A 22601-nucleotide genomic window follows, 5' to 3' on the forward strand; every position below is an offset into this window, starting at 1 on the left:
ACGATTAAAAACAGCTAAAATACAGATAAAATAGTATTAAAAATAATATAGTAAAATAGCATTAATTTAATTAATTTATCTAAATTTTCTTAGACGAATTTGCGTATGAAACCCACTTCAACAGCTTGTTTTATTGATAAACTTGGGATGTTGGAGCGGATAAATTCTTAAAATAATAATTATTATTATTATTATTTAAAATCTTATACAGTTTTTGATAAATAATATAATTAAAGTGAGATGTAAGTAGCGATGTTAAATGGAAGATAGGCAATTATAATGTATGCATTGATGGAGTAAAGGATTTTTAAGCTACTGGTTACCTTTCTATCGATCTAGAAAGGAGATAAAAAAAAGATAGTTTGATTAGATGATGTTCTTGCGAGGTCAAAGTAAACAATTTGGAGGTTGGATAGATCCAGAGTTAGGAAATGGACGTTGCTTTTGGATAAATGAAGCCAATACTAATATCGGTCAAAGAAGCAAACGGTTGTCCATCTAGAGTTGTGTTTGTCCATCCTACCGGTTGGCTTATGAATGTTTGATGTATCCAGCCTGTCACTCAGCCTAATATGGTCGTGGCAGACCTAAAATAATCCAGCCCTCAGGCCATTATGGCAACCGTAATATGGACAGTCAGAAGATTGGGTGCATCACTGGGACAGCTCTAGAGAGTCCGTGCAAATCGGTCAGACAACAATGTTTCTCACTTTCCGGCGTCTCTAATACAATTATATCCCCATTACAGCGGTTTTTTCACATCCCCTGGGATAGCAGGAACCAAGGCAATGTCCATTACCCGCAAGGGGTTCCATCAATATTTCACATGGTTACCTATTGTGGGGATGTCGCGACTTGCTTGGTCAACCGAACACGCTGCGGTCTCGGGGAGAGAGAGAAAACTCTAGCTACAAATTGGATTGCTGCCTCACCATGTTATGTTTCACTTGATTCCTTTACTGCTGGTCCGGGCTGTCAGTAAATGATAGAGTCGATACTACTTCCGATGTTCATCTACTTTCGCTCTGCTACGCGCTTAAGAAACATGTCGTGACATTCGATACTGGGTCCACTAAGCAATATGCCAAGTAAAGGGTGTGCTTTTTTTTTTCCTTTTTCTTCCTGCTACTGCTTTAAGATTGCTTCGTCGACGTAAGGAATGTGTCGAGAATTACAACCGTTACTTATAGAAATTATTCTATAAATCTTGCATAGGTGGGAAGTATCGTGTCGATACGCTCCTGTACTTCATTCGATAAACTTACTAAAGTAATTATTCTTCGTAAGAAAAAATTAAAATAATTTAAAAAAAAACAATAAAAAATTGATTTTATTTTTTCACAAATTTACATTTCGGTGGGTGGGTTAATGCTTTAACGAAAATGAAACAGATTTAAGATATTTTAAAGGATTTTAATGAAGTAAAACTCGAATATACAACGTTGAAGAATATATTGACTATAAAAGTTTACGTAGAAATCATTAGAAAATTGAATTAATTTCATAAATAAACGATAAGTTTGAATGGTTTGTTTATATCAAAATGATAAACGAATGTTTCAATAATAAATTCGTTGGAGAAATCTTCGAGAACGTAATTAAGTAAAGGCCAGTTTGTGGGGGGATTGGAAATATGCGAAAATTTCATTTTGAATTATGATAAACAAAGTGATGTACGATGCCAGATCAATCTTAAACCAGGTAAACTTTTATCATTGTGTAAAGTAGATCCTTCTGTTGCTTGTGACAGACGTCGTTAGCAGTGAGGTGATTAGAGAAGAGATAAAAGTCAGACCACAGATGGTTGATGGCTACATTAGGCGAGACTCTGTGCTTCACCAACTAACCTTTATCATTCTATGTTGGTAAATAATGAAATACAGAGGTGAAAAGAGAGAAACTCGTTCTTTTTTTCTAAAATTCCAAGAACTTTTCTTTCGTCTAGTAATTTCATTTTCTTTCTTTTCTTACAACGAACTTCTACTACTTTATTATAAATTCTGTTAAATTGTACTTTTCGACACCATCTTAAGTTATTAATAAGAGTGAATGTGATAGAACGAAAAGTAATTTAGTAGATTAATTTATAATTATCATTAGAAATTCGTATAAAATATTCTTATAAGTGTTTAATTATAGGATTATAGCTTCTACACTCAAATTTCTAGTGTAAATAATACCTTACTCCTTGCTATGAATCCCTATTGTGAAGTATAAATAATCTATATGCTTTCTATTCAACATTATTCTCCTTTATTTAATGCGAAAAATATATAATTTAAATACAATACAAAGGACTTCATTATTGAGGAAAAAATACATATATTTCTATAATTTAAAACGGAATTATAAATATAAATTTTAATTTATTGCATCATCAATCCTACTTATCTTTGCTCATATATCAAGTATCTCGATACAATTCTTATAGAATTATAAAGTCGTAAATATATTTTAATCTTTATTTAACCTAAAATCTATATCATAATAATTTAAAAATGCATTTAAAATGATTAAAACTCATTTAAATATTGCTATCAATTGTTGTCGCGTATCCTAACTCCTCGACGTTTGCTCCTACTTCAGGATGCGAGTTTTATTTATTTTATTTTTTTTAAGTAAAACTCTAAGAGAAAATAAATGCTAATAGTCTAGACAAATGCTATTTGCATAATTTCTTCGCTACTGAATAATATATATGTATTTTTATTTTTAGTTAGAAGTAGAATTGCAAAATAGTTAAATTATATCGAAACTCGTGAGTTAAGTAACAAAGAGAGAGAGAGTTAAAAATAAATATATTTTTTAATTACTATAATAATTTTTAAGTTTAAAATGAAAGTAAAATGATTTATAAACAATATTTTCTTATTAATTTATATAAAAACTTAATAAAAATTTAATTATAACGAGTAGAAAAGCAAGAAGAATCGTAGCAAATAGCTAGCGAATTATGATTGTTAGATACATCAAATTCCTAATAGACTAACATTCATTAATTAGTTTACTAATTAACCCATTAAATGGAGAAAATTAATTTAATTAACTTTATTTAAAGTCATTTTATCAGATGAGATAAATTAATATTCAATAAACGAAAGCAGTTATCATTTATTGAGATTTAAAAGAATCATTTACGCTTCTTTCTCTACCGATATTTTTGTAATTCCTCAAAAAAAAAAAAAAATAGAATAAAAATAATAATTTATTTATTTAAAAAATTCTTTTTAAGTTTTATAAAATTTTATTTTTATTTTTATTTTTAAAAGTTTTCACTTGAATTATTGAATGTTGGTGTCTGGAAAAGGAGCATAAGTCAATATTTGTAGAAAATAGAGTTAGGCAACGTGATCGATAAATAATATCTCTTTGTTTGAAGGTGGCTGTCGAGCCAGGTGTTAAAATAAAATAAAAAATAATAAAATAATAAAATTTTATAAACAATTTTTTCCCTCTTAAAATTATTTTATACATTATTTACTTAGTACACATCTCTTCAGAACATCTCAAAAATTAAAGGAGAAAAAAAAAATTCTATCTATTAAAGTCTATAGAAATATTAAGAAATTATGAAAATTTAATCGCTAATTTACTTATTTTTTTTAATAAATATTAAAGATATAATTCTTATAATTTACGTAAGAATGATTAATTTTACACGATATAAAGCGAATTGTATTAATTTTTACTATTTTTTTCTAATCTGTTTTTTTTTTCTTATTACAGATCTATGAATAACTTAAATTTCTACTGAATAATTTAATAAATATTGAGTTTTAAATAATTTTTACGAGTTTAAATCTCAGTTTTTAATGTTAAAATTAATAAAATAAATGACACATCAATGGTATAGAGTACTGTATTGTTAATGTAATGTGTTTACTGTATATGAAAGGTTGTTTACAGTGAATTAACTTTATTATTATTATTATTATTATTATAAATGGATAATTTACTGTAAATTAATAGTAAACGAAATACATAAATCGAATTTACTGTGATTAAAAGATGGAAGAGACTTGTTACAAGATAAAGAAACAATTATTAACGAGAAATTCTCTAAAAATTACATAAATTTTGCACAAATTTCGAACATAATACAAGATAATTGGTAATACTTCTCTAGAAGAAAATAGGAAAATAGAAAGGAAAAAAATATTTAAAAAAAACACATTACCCCTCGTAAATATACGCATATTTTTTCGTTCCTTCTCGGCTAGAAGAAAGGAAGTTACTGATTAAAAAATTTCTTTTTTTAGAAAGAAGAAGAAGAGAAGAGAGAGAGAGAAAAAAAATATATATTCCCAATTCACCTTCTTTTATCAGGTGATTTAACAAAAGAACGTATAAAGCCCAATTAATTTGGCTGGTGGCAAATAGCCGGAAACTAGGCTAGAAATCTGCATTACTCTGGTGAACGGTCCGGAAAGCAGGATGTGTAATTTCGCAGTGCACCACCGTGAAAACATTGTTCACCCCACTGATTCTTGGCAATGTAGAAGAATCAGTCGTTCCTACAACCATTTTCCGTATTGTTGAAGCAAAGAGGTCGGATCATGCAAAAATATAAGGTAAATTTCGTGCCATTATAACCAAGACAACTTATACAGACACTTATCTGAATAATCTACAGATCATAATTATAGAATGGTAACATTTTATAACTGCTGTGGTATAAATATCATCATAAATGTCTCGTAAACTTCATAAATCATCAGACATTCATAAAGGTTGATAGACTCGCAGGAAACTACTCTGTAAATTGAACTGTTAAACGCATTTACTTCCTATCGTTTAAGTTAATCAACTAAACAGTTTAAAAAATTATTAATAATTAATTAATTATATTGGAGAAATTCTGTAGACTTTTTCTTATTTTTTCCATTGGTTGATAAATTACTTTAAAATCCTTTTGTGAATTAAGTATATGTGGTTATATCTATAATTTATTTATGATAATATATTCTACACCACTAAGCATCATTTACATAATGTCAAAAGTCAGCTAAACTGGAAAATAGAAAAAAAAAAGGTAAACCCTTGAACTCTCGCAGATAATTATGGCTAATTATGAAATATATTTATACATTAAATTGCAAAATAAATTTATATTTTTTCTTTCTCTTAACGAAAAATCTATGTCATTCCACATAAATCTAGGATGCTGAGGATGACGAAGGATTAAGGATGCTGAGAATTAGAAGGATTTAAGTTTATGAATAAAATAATATATTTTGCTCATTTTTATAAATAAAATAAGGTTTTGTATGCCTTAAAGTATATTTTCTCAATTAAAAATGTTGTATAGATTATGATGAAGTAAGTGTAAGAACGTCTTACGTAGTGAGAGTTAGAATAATGTGTCATTTCCTTTAAGTGACATTTTGTAGAAGTCACTAGTGGAAAAAATGATGCTTTACGAGTCTAATTACGTGCATGGGATGCGAGCATTTACGACAAAGTCATTTTCTTGTCAAACTTCTCTATGAGATAAATGCTAACATCCTGCGAACAAGAATATCAATGAACTTTGTGACAAACTTTACACAATGACATTATGCCTAGTTACCGAGTGGGAAAATCTATTGTCGTTCCACATCTTAACACATGGATGAAGGTGATAAATCGAGCGATTGTAACCGTACAGCATTTTTTTAAGTAGAAGAATTAGCGCAGATTCAAATATTTGAATCCCCACGACTAGACTTGGAGTTAGTTAATTAAAAATTCTTGTGGAGAAGGTTGTAATTTATCTACGGAGGGACCCGAAAGGTGAAGAAAATACGACATTGAAAGGAAAATCGCCGACAAAGTCGTATAAAGTGTCGTGGTTTTATATGCGTCACTTGTCGCTGGGATTTCACTAGGGAAAAATTTGTCATTTATCTCTGTCAGGACAGTTGCTGGGTTGCTCACCGTCTCCTCCTGCATGATCACACAGGTACGTGCATGGGTGGACAGGCTAGCTGTGAATGGAATTTCAATTTATCAACCATGCATGTGAGATTTCAGAGTCCTGCAACTTTCCGGTGACACAAAACTGCGAAATTGATGTGTTGCGTGATTGTCTGTCAGATTCCAATCCATAGCTGGATATGTATCTAGTTTATGGAAAGGTATGACACGAATTACATAGTGTATCATACCGTATCTGTCAGTAGAAGGGATAAATTTCAATACTTGTTCGTCAACAAATTTCCAGGAAAATATTTATTCTGCGTGAGTCTTCCCGCAGTACATAGTTTCGGCAAATGTGTTCGAGTTTAATATTAATACATAGGCGTAAATGAAGGATCGAAACCAACCTCGCCCCATTGTTTATAAGAATATTTGCAATTAAAATAAATAAATAATCAATTATTAAAACTTTGAGGATAGATAATATTACATTTTACACCTTTATAATCGATTAATCTACATCTCGAATGACCAATGTTTGGGTGTCGACGTGCACTTTTAACAGAATTTATAATCAATTATCTTCTCAAAGCCATCACTTTTAACAATAAAATTGTTTATATATTCTGAAAAATGGTACAGAGTAATTATATAAAATGAAAATTTATAAATTTGATTAACGTTGGTTCGTGTTTTTTGCCAGTTTCAAACATTAATCCTGGGGATGAGTGGGGAGATCTGGAAACGTGGATGGGGACTTCTACGTATTTTTCTTCCAGTAGAACGTCATCGAGGAATCTTAATTCGGTGTCCAGAGACTGTCGCCCGCTGTTGGGAGTGGGATTTTGGAGACATTGTCCTCCCCTAAGCAATGACGTCGGACAATTTGTCAAGTGACTCCACAAGGGGCAGCGGGGTTCCCGCTGAGATTGAGATTGAGGTCGATGGGCGAGTTCTATCATCCACTGATCACTTTTATAGCATCAAATCTCATTACTTTAGTGTAATTTACCGAAAATTTCTTCCGAATCGTCCCTCTTAAGATTTATAATTCGATTAGATCTTCAGCTAATTAATTTTGACTTTTAGTTAATTAAACTTAACAAATTAATTATATAGTTAGGTTACTGATATAGAAAAATAAATCATTTCGCATTTAAAACGGTTTCATTTTATATTTTTTTTAATGTAATTTGATCAAAAATCATCTTAAATAAGCTATAGAGTAAGTGATACAACTAATAATTACTTTATAAATTGTAATAATTGTACAGGAGTTTGAGTAATTTGAAGGTCCATAACCTCATTTAAGAAAGAGTGAAGAGGTTTCCTATCAAAGTACACGATTTACAAGATGTCATTGCTGTCACTCTTACTCTTTTTTTTTTCCTCCTCATCCAACTTATCAGCTAGGACATTCGTTATTGAAAGCATAATATTTGAGGACGTAGCACCTTTAAAATCATGTCTGTAATACTAACCACCTAAAACACTTGTTTTTCCTTGTTTTTTTTTTATTCTAAAAAATTCTAGGATTGGTTAATTAACATTCCAACAAGCTTTCTTTAATCCATAGATAAGAAGAGGGTGTTTTATTAATGGCTGAATTGATAGTGGTCGAGACGTTCTTAAACTATTTTAAAGTACCTATGTGGCTTGTTTAAGAAGAAAATAGGGGGAAGCGTAAAATCGAAGATAGGATTTTTGCTACATTAAAGAAGACCCTTAATTTGAGGTAATTTAGATCGACCTCCCCTCATCCTCCATCGAAGGGAACTCAATGTTGATTAGTCAAGGGGATAGAAAAGCTTCTATCAACATAGCTTCATAGTTGAAAGTTAAGCTTTTTAAAAAAAAAATTTACAGCAATCCCCCTTCTCGTCTCTTATTAGATACAATTATTTATTAATTTTAACATTTTAAAGTATAGAATTATACTAAAAATGTTATAAATTTCATTCGACTTTAAGAAATAATTACAAAAAATTGAGTCAACTTTTTATATTTTTAATATATTAATTACATTTTATCATTATTTAATATTGATTATTTAAAAAAAAATTAATTTTATCCAATAATATTCAACATATATTAATAAATGGAAGAGACCTCCCGCTGTTTTCCCCGGTGTAACATTCAGCATCTACGTATGACAACTGTGCTAATTTGGTTGCACGTGACGTGTCGTAGACACTCATTCGGATGTCACCACACAGATAACAGTCTCGTAGTCGTGTAGCGTGGCAAGGGATCACCCCACCAGGACATTATCAGGAGTCGTATCTTGTCAGTCTTATCTCTGTAACGCTATTGTTGCGATCGTCTTGCTGATCCGGAATTGATTATCTAGTATAAAGCCAGACTTCACTGTGTACAGACTACGTACGTACATCGATTAAAACTGTTTTTTTATGTCTCTTTTATTGGAAAAATGTTCTGTTGTACTTTTAAACAATTGCAGTTTGCTTTCTTTTTTTTTTATGTTTGGCAAGAGGAAACAGCATCATACTCAAGCTCTTTCTATAGGAAAAGAACAAAAACTGTGTTATTTTATTAGTTAAAAGTAAAAATAATAATAATAATAATAATTTATAAAACTTTTTCCTATATCGTGAGATATTACGGATGATTTTTTTTTATATAGTAACTCCATTAACTTCTAGACTAGTGGATACACATTTAAATTGTGCAAATGAAGATGACTCGTGTATACCTGGATAATGTTTAAAGTGATCTTTCAGGAAAAAAAAAAGATATTCTTTTTTTTTTCTTCTCCTTACCTAAGGCTGAAATCGTTCAAAAAACTATTTGGTGCCAAGATATGTCACGTGTTGAGAGAAATGATGATGCAGGGCACACCCCTCAATGTCTAATCATGTCGTGAACGGGGTAAAGTGGTCTTGTGTACCGTGTCATTACATCTCCATTAGTTCTATGTCTCCGGACCATTGCGACATGGGATTATTGTCACATTGACTTTAGGGTCATGTGGCTAATGTCCATTTTCACTCATCACGGACGTCGACCCTTTGATTATATATCTTCTTGGATATCTCACCAAATCGGTGCTTTGTATGCATTTTTTTCCTTTATAAATAGCAATTTTTAAGAGTTATTTTAATGAAATAAACAAAGAATCATTCGCATGATTTATATTTCTACACTTACACCACTATACAGTCACACTTATTTTTAAATCGAGATTAAGTTTTATGTAATGACAGTTTAACAATTTAAATCGAAACCTTTCTTCCCACGCTCAGATATAACAATTAAAATTTAATATATATATATATAGACCTATAAATGTGTTGAACGTTTCCTATTTCCTTACTCTTAATTATAATTGGAACCTTGTTAAAAACCCGTTTACCTTACGTCTAATTTTTAATGAGTTAGTCTCTTTTGTACGTGTTGTTTAGTGTATTCGTATCATGATCAAATCATTAAATGTCGGCAAATATCGTGCGATTTCTATTGGATTTTAATGAAGAATTTTTTATTTTTATTAAAGCTTTAATGCTGTCTTTTCTATATCTATCAAGTTATTTTCAGACTTATGCTAAATTTTAGAGAGGTGATCAGATAGAAAGCCATAGTGCATTGAGTTAATAGAGAAAACATCGAAAGCTACAGAGTGTAGAGATGTATGGAGCACTAAAAGACACCTCCAGTATGGAAATTTATACAGTAGTTAGTAAATACAGTATAGGTACATTCATACAGTGATAAAGTCTAGAAGCCTATAGAACACGTCAACAACTTCTTTGTTCAAGATTTAAAAGAATATACTAATGAGAAAACATGGAAGAACATTAATGAGAACATAATGTTGTGCACAAAAAATTTAAATAGGATTATTTTGTTTACACGGAAAAAACAAAAATTAGCTGTAGGATGTTCTAATTTAGAACAGAGCAACGAAGAAAACACAATAAATTCATCCAATATCTAATGTAAGTATTACACGTAAAACGTGAGTGATAATATTCGGTGTGATGCGACTAGATCACAATTTCTTTATGATAAAATCACAGGTGAATGTACATTTTTCATCCGGAAGTGTAGTTAATCAGCTGGCTTAGTTATAGCTCGCTTCGTCAGATGGCGTGCGTGCATGTGCAGGAACACGTGGACCAATCTTGTGTCTTTTTTCATTCTCACGCCTTCCACATCCATTTTTTTTTTTTTTGTTTAGTCCTCAGGTAGTTTCAAATTGTAATCTAAAACAAATTAAACGCCGTAGGAACGATACCTTGGTTAATCAAAGTTTGTGTCAGCTGCTTCGGTAGATTTGTATCCATCATATTGTTGTCCACGACGAAAATAAGATTTAGAAAAAATTAAAAAAAAAAAAAAACACACAAAAATTGGACGTTGTATATAGAAAAAGAAAAGAAGCATACATCACTTATATCTTTTTAATATTTTTATCCAAGAAGGTGTGTTGTAGCTAAGTTAACTAACTCATCTTCCTGATATAAATTTTGTAAGGGGTAGAGGTTTTTTTTCTAGTGTTGCTAAAGGCGTAACTGATGGTAGTTTCATTAAAATAAGTACTGTTTTGTTTTGTCTAAAGAATTAGAGGCCCCATCTGGCATCTTGCCCCCTGGCATTAGAAAATCCTGCTCGTAACCAATTTATAACAATGATGATTAATATCGTTCCGAGATGTATCCAATATCCCAAATCGTTTAAGAATACAGAAAGAAAAAAATCCTAACCACATATTTCAATAGATATAACAAGTTACACTAATTTGTTAATGTTAAATAAATGCTTTTTTTTTATTATTATTATTATTTTTTCCTCTTTAAATTATATTATTTATATTTTACAACTCCTATTTTGGAATTGACAAATATTAAACTTATTAATTATTGTCGACTGATAATTAGTTTATTGACTTTTGTGTGAGGGGAGGGGAAAAAAAATATCAAAGAGAGACGAATTCGTACATCAAATAATAGATAAAATCAAAGTAATTTTAGTTAAGAAACGTGCGATAATCAATCATATATACATCATATCAATAATTATCTTCATCTTTTCTTCTTTAGCATTAATTTGCGGAATAAAATGGTTGCACGTTTCTTATACGACATTTTGACATCCCCCTTCTCTACTGATGGTACTTATGGTCAATGTTACTAAGTTAATGACCTACTGCACTAGTTTCTCTTCGATTCTTTTATACAAATTGATAAATTTAATACGATTCCACTCTTGGAAAATCCGTGCTTATTCTTTCCATAGTTCATCTTCTCGCTTATCCGTACATAAATTTGCTTTTATCCTGATGAAAATCATGTATATGTGCAGTAAGTGGATGGTGAAGTAAGAGTGTGACAGTTGTTAATAGTTTGTCACCAAATTTATCAATAATACATATATATATATATATAAAAATGGAAGGTATAGAAGAGTGTTGAATAGTTATTGATATTCCTAACACGATCATTTTTATTTAAGTGGATGATGATGGTTTTTGGCAGTTAGTGGTGAGGGTGGACACGGAGTGGTTCCACGCTATTCCGAAACTAGTCAACCGTAATTGTAGGTCATTAAGTCAAGTCGTATCTCACTGTGAAAATTTAACCTGTTCTACAGAACGATTAGCTTTGGAACTTTATGGCCATAATAAAAAGTAATATACTGCTACTGAATCTCTGTCTAGGAGAACTTCTAATTACGCTGACTTCAATCTTCTCCATCGACACAACATTAAAGGAAAACTTGAAAACTTTTTTATCATCAACCTGTACAAAGTGTTAGCTTTAATCTATGGTTCACGAGTTAATTGTTAGAAAGCATTCGATGAACCTTGCAGTTGCGCTGCTGTTTTCTTTAAGCTTCTTCTTCTTCTTCTTCTTTCTTTACTATAAATGAAGTTGTAGATATCGCTTCTGAAATAAAATTCGTAAGTAATCTCTCTTTTTTTTTAAACCTGTAAAACTAGATTAAGTGTAGAAAACAGCTTAACAAAGTTTCTGACCCCAGTTTGATCGTTAACCTTATGAAAACCTTCTAACAAAAAAGTAATATTTTAATCGTTTATTTATGTAAAAAGTATTATATTTATTGTTATTTTTTTCGTTGATAATTAAACAAAATTTATTAATCTTAAATGTTTAAGACCTTTTTGATTTAATTTTAGCTTATTTATTTTGTTAAAGTAACAGCTAGTCTATCTAAATAAATTGATTAGTACTTAAACAGTAAAAATATGTGGATGAACCGAACTCGTGCCTTTCGACTGAATAACGGTTCAGATCCGATCAAGAAGCACATTTTTCTCTCGTTGTGTTTCCTACATCATCATTTCTGATTTATAACTTACTCATCTTCCAAAAAATTATATCCTTTATCTTAAAAATACATTTTAAAATTCGATTTTTATGCATCTAAATTATTAATTATCAGAAGACACGTAACAAGTTATTGCAAAACTGCGTAAAGGAAATACCTTAAACAGAGCAGAAAAATATTTCACACAACTTTACAAATAATTTGGCTTCTATCCAAAAACATTTTTCTAAAAAAAAATAATAATAAAAACTAATTTTTTCGGCTCCAGTTTCTTAAAAAAAATAAAAAGAAGGATGATGATTATAGAAAGAAAAGAAATGAGAATCGCTCAGACCTGTAAGATTAACTTATAGATTTAAAACATTGCATAGTTTCTTTAATGATTTATATGTATAGAAATAGATGATGGAACTAATTTAAAGATATCATTAAAATAAAACATCTGTTAGCTTTAACAAAATGTCTAAACCCGAAAAAATGATTAACCTATTTCGAGTTAAATCCTAGTAACTGATAAATCTTCGTTGAACTAATGATGCCTTTGTTTTGAATAATAATGGGGATAAATTATTGGATTATTAAATAGGCAAACCCCTCAGTTACAACGTCTTATTATGTATTAGAAAAGGAGAAGTTGGCAGATAAATATTAATTTTTGAAACGTTTGAAAAAAAAAGAGTGAAGAATGTTTATAAAGTTAGCAGTAACGGTAGAAAGGATGAACTATTATGTGCTGGCTAACTTAAGATATATTGACCTACTACTAGGCCTATGTGTCTATCTTCCGAGGGTGAAGTTTCGGAGGGGGGTAAGAATCAATTTACTCTTCTATGTTTGGTGTGCGATGGGAGATGAAGTTAATTCCCAGTGACGTCATATACAGAGTCCCGTCTAAAGTTGGCGTTGGGTAGAATTAAATGAGAGAATAGATAAAAAAGTATCAGAAGCGTAGTAGTGGGTAACTTTAAAATTTAAAACGTGGGAAAATTTTGAATGTGCAAAAATTTCCATTTATTAGACAAGACGGAGGAGAAAAGTTTCCCAGTCGGTTTTATTCATAAGTTGAGACAGTGTGCGAGTTCATACAGTGGCGTGGGAATACCCCCCTCCGTTCTTTGATTATTCAGTAGGTAAATTTGGCAAGAACACTACCAACTCATAACAGTCTGGGAGGGTATACGGGAGCCGGCCAAGAGGGAGAACTCTCTAGCAAATCTATTACCTGAGAGAGAGAGTAGAGAGCGAGGGAGGTGGTCTGAAAAAACCCTCATCGCCAGTCAACCCGACACTAGGACGTCACGATAGAAACCCATCGATAATCGCGACCGCCTCACCCGTCCGTCACTCATCTCACGCAAACTTGCTCAACGTGATTTATCAACTAACGTGCATTACTCTGCTTTGTTAACCCAAGACAAGATCGGACCTAAGCGTGACACTCTACGAAATACACCATTCTGTAGCTCGTCCGAAGAGATTTTACAGGTTGGTAGAAGAAAAAAAAATTCTTCCTTATATATATGATGAAGATGAATGCCCATAGATACCGGTTTTATAATGCCGTTTTATATTAATTAGATGGGCCTGTTTCTACACGCCTACCTCCAAATGAATAAAGAATTATCCTATTGTAATGGATCTAATTAAGAGCCTTCAGGCTAACCAAGCAATTACTTGATATAGGATCTCTTTGCGGCTTTCTAGAAATAACTTAAAGCGCTTCTTTTGTCTCCTTTAATATTATGCATTCGAACGAATTATCGGGCGTTAATACCCTTTAAATTCGGCTCTTGGATAAATTAGTAGAAGCGCAAAACATTAAAGTCTACATCTGAGATATAATTAAGCAAAGTTTCGAATCACGTAAACAATAATTTAGTCGTGAATAACCTTTTGACCTCGTAAACCAATTCTTGTATTGTTCTAAGGTTTTTGTGTGACGAGTTTTCCTTCAAAAAACTCTTAAAAAATGGTTAGAGAATAATTTAATCTTTCGCCTGATCAACTTCTAATTGATAAAGAGCCTCTCCTTGAGCATACTCGTGATGGAGTCTACACTTTGCAATTACTAACCGACTTGTCCTACTTCGAAATCCTGTCATTTCGACGACAGATCACGAGTCACAGCCGTGAGAACTCAACCAGTAATTACTTAGGAGTGATTGTTAAGAAGACGTGAAGCAAAGTGATTGATGGAGATTTGTTCGGTGACACAAACATTAGGTACGCTACGTGGATAATAGGGAAGCAGCGGCCTCCTATATACCTGTATTAATGATCGAAAGAGTTGGGTGGTGTCCACACGTGTACTTGTCCTTGTATGGAAACATTTTTTTCCCCCTAAAATATTAAACTCATTCGCTATACAAATGTGTCTACTTTTCCGCATCTCATTCGCGCTGCTACACGCTGCAACAGTCAAAAAATTCGATTATTTAAATTTTTATTATGTTTGATTAGTCAGGAAATAACACTTTAGATACGAAATTAAAAAAAAAAAAAATCTCGAGTTAATGTGACTAATATTTAGAATTAAATTCATTTTCTGTAGAAACGTGTGTACTTTCCCGCATTCCATTCGTATTGCTGCACACCGCAGCATCCAAAAAATTAGTTAACGTTTAAAAAATCGATCTCCGATCGTTTAAATGATCGGGAGCTAATGTTTTACACAGGAAACTTCAAAAAATTCTCGTGTTTAATGCGCTTAACACTTAGAATCAATCATGTCGATTACTAATGGTTCTGTATGAATAAATGATCCATTTTTATCATTGTATTCTTAGATCTCATTAAAAACGTGGAGTTGATTAAATAAGCTGGACTTTTTTCGGTAGCCATGTTAAAAACGTGCTTGAAACAAATAGCCTACTTGTAGGAATGTGATCCTTTTTACTTCGATACTTAATCACGTGAGGTGCTGGGGTTAATTCCATCTTCCATACCCACTGCGTTGTCCAGCTACGAGACTATTAGTCATTGCTGCAAATCCCATTAATTTCTTCTTATGTTTAGACTCCTGTAACTGCGTTGTCTACCATTGGGACATTGACAACTGCTATATCATACATCATATTCGTGGCGTGACGTCACTGTTTTGAACCCGAGTGACGGAATGTCTTCACGAATGCGTACAAAAGACCACCGCGGGTCACTCGATAAGCCTTTTATATATCGAGATGTAATTAATGATGGAGTATTTACATCTAAATCGTACAAAGGAGTGCATAAAGAGGGCCGACTGATACAACTGACTCCTTTCTTTAAAAAATCTTTTATTGAAAGTTATGAGCAGAGACTATAGGAGTGGATTTTGAAAGACAGGAAGAGTATGCAAAGCCAAAGATTTCTTTCTGTTGCATGTCAGGATGTCATTGAATGAATGATCGGGAGCATATTCAGCTAAGCTAGAAAATCGATGATTCTATGAATACATTAAACTTTATTCTCTTTATTATTCAGAATTAATCTCATTCGTTTTAAATTGAACATTTATTTTTCTTTATAGGCCTCTCTACTTTAGTTTCAAATAGATTTTGACGTGAAAAGATTAAGCGAAACTGTTAATCAATGACATTTTTTCTCGATTAAATCGAGATTATTTTTATAATATAATAGATATATATATATATACAAAAATAAACTGTATGTCTGTATGTAAATACTAATGACAAGGTATAATTTAGTGCATTCTAAAAGCCCTTTCATTCTTTTTATAGAGTAAGACAGAGACTAACATCCTGACATTGAACACAGTTCCTGTACAGTAGGATCTGCAAGTGAAGCATTTCCCTTTTTGTACCAAGAAAGATGTTGCTAGAGTCAATATCCTGTGCAGACTCGAGTAAGCGAAAGGATGTTGACAATAACACTTCATGTCCTCACTTCCCTGTTAATGGTGGACAGAACGGATGAACGATTTCTCTCGCCGATGGTCGCGATTGTGTTAAGGATGTTCTATTTATAAGGAGCCATCTTTTCACAGTTTGTGTTGAACTTCCTGTCATTTATTTTTTCAATTCGACGGCAACAGTTACAAACAAAGTTTTAAACACATGCAATAATTAGTTCTTACAACATTTCAAAAACTGTTTCACGTTCATCGTTTTTAATAATATTTAACCCCCCCCTAAAATTCAAAATTATATATTTTTAAAGTGGAATAATGTTCCTTAAGTATATTATCTACTCATTTGTGGCACGTATAAACCATTGTAAGACTTTGAAATAAAGAAAAGAGGTGTATATTTCCTTCTTTACAAATAGATACTCCTATACAGCTTAATGATAGTATATTATTTAAGCATACGTTCTCCTTTAAAAATATAGGTTAATGATCATTAAATAGTAGGATAAGGAGTGTGTATCTTGCTAGGATTTTTTTAAAAAAGAAATTCCTGCGAATAATTGTCGCAACTCTATGTTAAGCACGCAATTATATTATTTCTTATAGAAATTATAGGAGAAAAAAAAAAAAAAAAAAAAAAGGAAAATCTTTTGTAGCGTTAACACCAAAGAATCCAATACAAAATCCTACCAAGTAAGATATTCTTTTTTATTCTTCTTTTCTGACGATCTTTATCGCAGAACGATCCGTGCGATTTGGTAATTATAAAACATTTGCGCGAAGATGTATTGCCAGGATTTAATAGCAAGACGAAGGAGGATTTATCCGTTCACCTGAGTCCCATTCAATCTTGCTGCGAGGTCATCCCCATCTCTTTACCCCATCTCCTATGTAGAAAGCATTAGAAAAAGCTGTAATGGAAAGGGAGCTTCCTCTACACAATCCCATTCGGATGACATTAATCTGCAGGATTTACTATATTTCCCATCGTTTAGCATTTGTCGTATGTTTTTAGTTATGTTTTAATGAAAAATTCATTACCGATTCGATTCCTTTCAAAAATAAATAACCAGATGCAATAGGGGAAAGGTGTATTCCGCATCACGTGACCGGGCACAACATTCAGTTTAATGGCAAGCTTACAATCTATAAAATAAAATAAAATAAAATGCAGTTTGCGTGATTAGGATTTTCTTTTAAATTTGAAATTGCGAGCATATTTTATAATATTTTAATAAATTTCTTTTAGTTAAATAACTTGTAATTTTGACCGCTCGGCCATAATTAGGTTGAGTATAATAAAGTGTTTTAATGGTAATTTATGGTAATGAAGTGCTTCGATGATAATTACCACAATAAAATGCTTTAAACGTAATTAATTTATAACGATAAAGTGCTTTAAATGTAATTAATGATAGTTTATCATAATAGCATAATATCTTTATTGTAATCAAGTATCTTAATTGCAGTTTTTCACAATAAAATACTTTAAGCACATTTAGTTAATTAGAATAATGTTTTTATTGTTATTATTATTATTATTATTATTATTATTGTATCTCATCACAGTAAAATGCTTTATCTGTAATTATCATCTTTTAATCAAGAACTTTAACTGAGTTAATTTAAAATAATGCTTTACTACGATTAATTATTGTTAGTTAATCACAATGAACTACTTCAATATAATCATGTTTATTATATCTTAAATAAATTTTGAAAAGTTTAATAATAATAAATTATTCTTCAAAGTAAAATTAGAATTAAAAAAAAAATATTACAAGATCTATGTTAATGATTTATACGAAAAAACGAAAATTTATTTTAATTATAATAAGAAAATGCAATAAAGATGGAAAGAAAAAGTGTAAATTTGTTAGTTTAACATCTATTTAATGTATTTTAATATATATAATTTGATAAAATGTGGCGTGAAATTGATAAAATATGTACAATAATTAACTATGTTATATATATATTTGATAAATTACACAATGAAATAGTTTAAGTACTTTAATATGTCACCTTATAGGGTGATACAATATCTGTGGAAATGACTGGGAGTAAATAATTTAACTTTTGGCTGAGAAATATTAATGCTATCTTATTTTTAAACATCAGTTTTGGCGGAGATAAACAACTCCTTTTCTAACAACTTTCAAAAAACCTTTTTTGTTTTTTCGGAGGCTACAAATGACAGAACAAACGGGGACATAGTTCACATTCCCAACTAGTTTGTACTGTTTTTTTATTTTCGTACGGGGACAACACCCAACTGTCCAACTAACTAGAGGCAGTTTTCACTCCGATCTGGCAAAAAAAGGGGGAGAAAAAACGGAGACACTTAAGAAAATAGTCTGGAAGACTCCACCAGGTCGTCACCAGTGAAGGATGAGAAAGAAACGTCGACGAACAAACAACTATATTACATCACACTTTCTCCTTTAAACTGACGTTTTTCCCAGCGGATTGAGAAACTGTTGGCACAGAATGCATATAATATTACATAGACGTCCATCGTACAGATAAAAATGAAAGAGAGTTGAAAGTTATAGTTAAGAGGTGGTTGCCACCTTTTCCTTTTTGTTATGGAATTCCTCGTGTAAAGTACGGGTCCTCCTCGATAGGAACACTTTGTTACAACCTTCTACCGAACAGCGTTGAACCTCCTGAGTATGCGATTTTTCGTAATGTTCTCTTAACACGACGTTTTCGTGAAATTTCTTGTCACAAAATTCGCAAGAATACTTTCCGTCGCTGTCTGCACCTAGTTCTTCTTCCAAACACGCTGGATATGTTGTTTTAGCAGGACTGGGCGATGCGGGTTGAGGGCTTTGGGCCGAACTCATCGTGCTTGTTGGTGAATTCCTTCCACTCGTTTCTACTACGGCTATTCCTTCCGATAACGTTCCCCCCGACGCGGATGACGTGGGTGCCATAAATGCTGGATGGAAAGGTGGCATTGTCGACAATGGATTACTCGCTCCCAAGTGATTTGTGAAAGAGGCACCGAGTCCATCTGGACCACACGTCGGTATACGTCCATGATATATGTCAGGAAATCCCAGAGACAAACTCTGAGGATCGTAAAGTCTACTGAAAAACTCGTCCCTTAAAGCAACTCCTGGATGATAAGGATACAGTGAAGCTTTGTCGAAAAATGCACCACCCTTATCCGATGATGTCGAAAGAAGTTTCCTGTGTAAATTCAAGTTGGCACTGTGTCTATCTCGGCTTCGTTTAGATGGAAATGCCGCATTGCATCCCTCTACGGTACACTTGTGCATAAGTTTTAGATGAACATTTTGGTAATGAGTTTTCACACCAAAATGATTCTGGAAAATTTTTCCACAAGCTGTACATCTTCTGGGATTTTCTTTATCTACAGGAATTTCCATGTTAGACCCAATGGAAGCATCACGATAAACTGGCATCAAAGACATGTGATCGCTTTCTTGATCGCTATTGTTATTAACTGGAGGATACGATGCCGGTGGTACTATTGTGTTTCCAGACAAGTCTGTCCCCGTGACATTTAAATCTCGACAACTTTCAGAGGGTAGAGATGATGCCAGACCTAATCCCGGGGCATGATAAAGTACACCACTAGTAACAGGATTATTCTGTGTCAAATGGTTCCTGGAATTTGTCGATACCATATTATTGAATGCCCCAAGAGATAATGATTCCAAATGACGTAATGGATTTTCAGATAAATCCTCTACTTCATTATTGTGATTTATAGATAATTCTCGTTTAGAAAAATCTAAAGAATTTTTTACATCCATGTGTCTGGATTTAATAGTTTCGGTTTTAATATGTTCATATTGTAATATTTCTGTACGAATAATTCTAGACTCTCTCTTTTCTTCTTTCTCATCTAGATCGTCTTTGTCGAGGTCTTCGTCTTTGGAATCGTCCGCTAAATCAGAAGTTCCGTCTTCGGATTTTGAATCCAAAAGTCCATTTTCATCTGCTTGATCGATATATGTATCACTAGATGAATCATCTGTTGAAACATACTGAAGATCATCATCAGATGTCACAGCACACTTTGTAGGGTTTAAACTTTTCCTTTTTCTTACTCCCCTATTGTTTAGACCATCGTCTTTTGTAGTTAGATCCATTCCTTCTTCGGCTCCATTGCTCACATCTTCAATATCATGCTCTACTCGTGCTTTTTTAGTTAATGGCAGTGCTCCATCCTCATCATACTTGTGTAATACTGATGCTGAATGAGATACGACTGTTTCTTTCATAGTTCCCATAGGAATATGAGAAGTAATTTCACTTTCAGGAGTAACGGGACCATCTCTGTCCATTAACTGATTTACACCTGAAGGAATAAGATTGCTGTTAAAATTAATGAGGGCACTTGGTGGAATAAGTGGGAAGGGATTACTGGTCCTTCCATCGTGTGGATTAATTTTTCGCCTTAAATTTGGGGTGTGCAATTTAGGATTCGGATTGGCACTATGTCTGTTTCTACTTCTTCGCGAACTGAACATCATATTACATCCTTCCACAGTGCATTTATGCATCTCTCTTAAATGAACAGCACTGAAATGAATCTTCAAAGCACCTTTGTCACAGAACGTTTTTAGGCACACGTGGCACTGTACTCGTTTTTTTCCTGTCGAAGGATTCGTGTTTAGAGTGCTTAAGACAATTGGATTCCACCTTCTTTTCATTGGATTGGCTGATTTTCTTAAATGTCGAACTTTTTTAGCTGCATAAACAGAATCCATATGTCCTGTAGACGATTGGCTTAAGTTAATAGCACTATTTGTGTCGTCGTCGGAACCACCGTCTGTGACACTAAAGTCTGAATTAACAGTGGCAGTTGATGTATGATTTGTTAAAGTAGTACTTAATGTGGGTAAAGATGGAATTGAAGTTGTTGGAGAGGAAAGAGGTGTACTATGAGTTAAGGATATCGCTGGAGCTTCAGAAGTTCTCGTTTCGGGACTGGTTTTCTCTCGTCGAAAGTCATACGGTTGCATATTTTGTAGCTTATTAAGCGGAGAGATAGCCAAGGGACTGTTTCTCTCGATTGGAGAACCTTCGTTTGGAGATAATGAGTGTGTAGAACTTACACTGGAAGGATGTCTAAACATAGAGGAACAAGTAACTGGTAGTGACTGTATACTAGTACCATGTGGACTCGCTGTATAAACACTATTGTGTTTGAAGAATGCAGTGCTCGCAACTCTGTTTGTTCTGTCAATGAATTTTTTAATATCAGAATCAGCTCTGGGTGCATGAATCACATAATCTTGTCTCTCGCTACTTTCTTGTACAAGTAATTGTTGAGAAATTGTCTTTGTTTCACCAAATCTGAGGAACTGTTGGAGAATAAGAGGCTCTTCTTCTCTGGTCGCCAGGATCCATCTATCCAGAACGTTGCCAGCAGCGTCCTAAAAATAAAAATAAAAATAAATTATTCTAAAAATAAAATAACATTTATTGTAATTTTCGAAAATTATGTGTAAATAGCGTTATCATCAGACGATTCATTTTGATTCCGAGTGTAATATAATCAATTTAACATATGAACTTTTTGGTTTATTATTAATGTTAAAGGACAAATTATAGAATATAAACTTTAGTATAAAAATAAAAATAGACGTATAAATTCTTAAAATCTTATATAGTTTATAAAAATAGTTTAGAGACATGTTCAACGTTGATGCTAGTTATTGAAGATGTCCAAAGCAAACGTCAACTTCTGGCAACCAGATGGTGCCGTAGCCAAATTTAAAACTTTTGCACATCCTCTGTAGATAGTTTTCTGTACCTGAAAAATAAATACTTAGCTACTTTCCTCAAACAATAATATAAGAAAAGACCGTCCACATTCATTATTATCGAGGGATGGTTTTCAGAAATTCATCCTGTTAGAAGCTTCCAAATTATATCACAAGTTCAATTTTAATGATCAGATTACCGTCGAAAGTAGAGGGAAAAAACAGTTGAATATTAAACACTTTGATACCTTTAATAAGTGCGTTTTCTTCGACAAAGTGCTACTGTAACGTTTTTATTTTAATTAGATGACACTTTCGATAAACACAAGTAAATCCCTGAAAATGTTTATGTTGCGGTTCGATAAAAGCCACCACTTAGATTAGATGCTAAACTATCGTTCTATATCAAAATGTCAAAAATTGAACCACTACGACGATCAATTTATTGCTTTAAAAGAAAGACAAAAATTTATTACTTCGATAAGCAATAACATTATAACTAAACTACCAAGACCTCTCTATAACGCACGTAGTTATTTATATAAATTAAGCAATTATTTAATGTAGGACGAGTTTAATACGCTTATATATAGGCTATATCTTTCAATAGATAAAAATTATTATATAAATTAAGGTTTTAAATCTTACATGATCAGTTGACAGGATTGACTTTTGGCGTTAGATTTATATAACCCCTTTTATTGACGTCACATTTTAAAGAAGCGAAGAAGGATGGTCCTTGAGTCTTTTGCCAAAGGTAGTTGCCATAGTCCATGCCTGGCTAATATCTAGTTTTAAAC

The 22601-nt window shown here is 32.2% G+C and overlaps 2 protein-coding genes across 4 annotated transcripts in view; one reads left to right on the top strand and one right to left on the bottom strand.

Annotated features, from left to right (window-relative positions):
- Nucleotides 1-18053: 18053 nt before the first annotated feature.
- LOC136989954 (zinc finger protein basonuclin-2-like) overlaps nucleotides 18054-22601 on the bottom strand; it is a 117883-nt gene continuing 113335 nt past the window's right edge. For all 3 annotated transcript variants that reach the window (XM_067288262.1, XM_067288261.1, XM_067288263.1), the window contains one exon: nucleotides 18054-21471. In XM_067288262.1, the coding sequence (XP_067144363.1) occupies nucleotides 18610-21471 (2862 nt within the window). In that variant the 3' untranslated portion in view covers nucleotides 18054-18609. The remainder of the gene's footprint in view (nucleotides 21472-22601) is intronic.
- LOC136989963 (microcephalin-like) overlaps nucleotides 21891-22601 on the top strand; it is a 305005-nt gene continuing 304294 nt past the window's right edge. The window contains exon 1 of the mRNA XM_067288272.1: nucleotides 21891-21904. The gene's annotated coding sequence lies outside the window, so the exon portion shown is untranslated. The remainder of the gene's footprint in view (nucleotides 21905-22601) is intronic.

This window comes from Centruroides vittatus, unplaced genomic scaffold (assembly GCF_030686945.1).
Source record: "Centruroides vittatus isolate TY-2023 unplaced genomic scaffold, ASM3068694v2 scaffold_861, whole genome shotgun sequence".
Classification (NCBI taxonomy): domain Eukaryota; kingdom Metazoa; phylum Arthropoda; class Arachnida; order Scorpiones; family Buthidae; genus Centruroides; species Centruroides vittatus.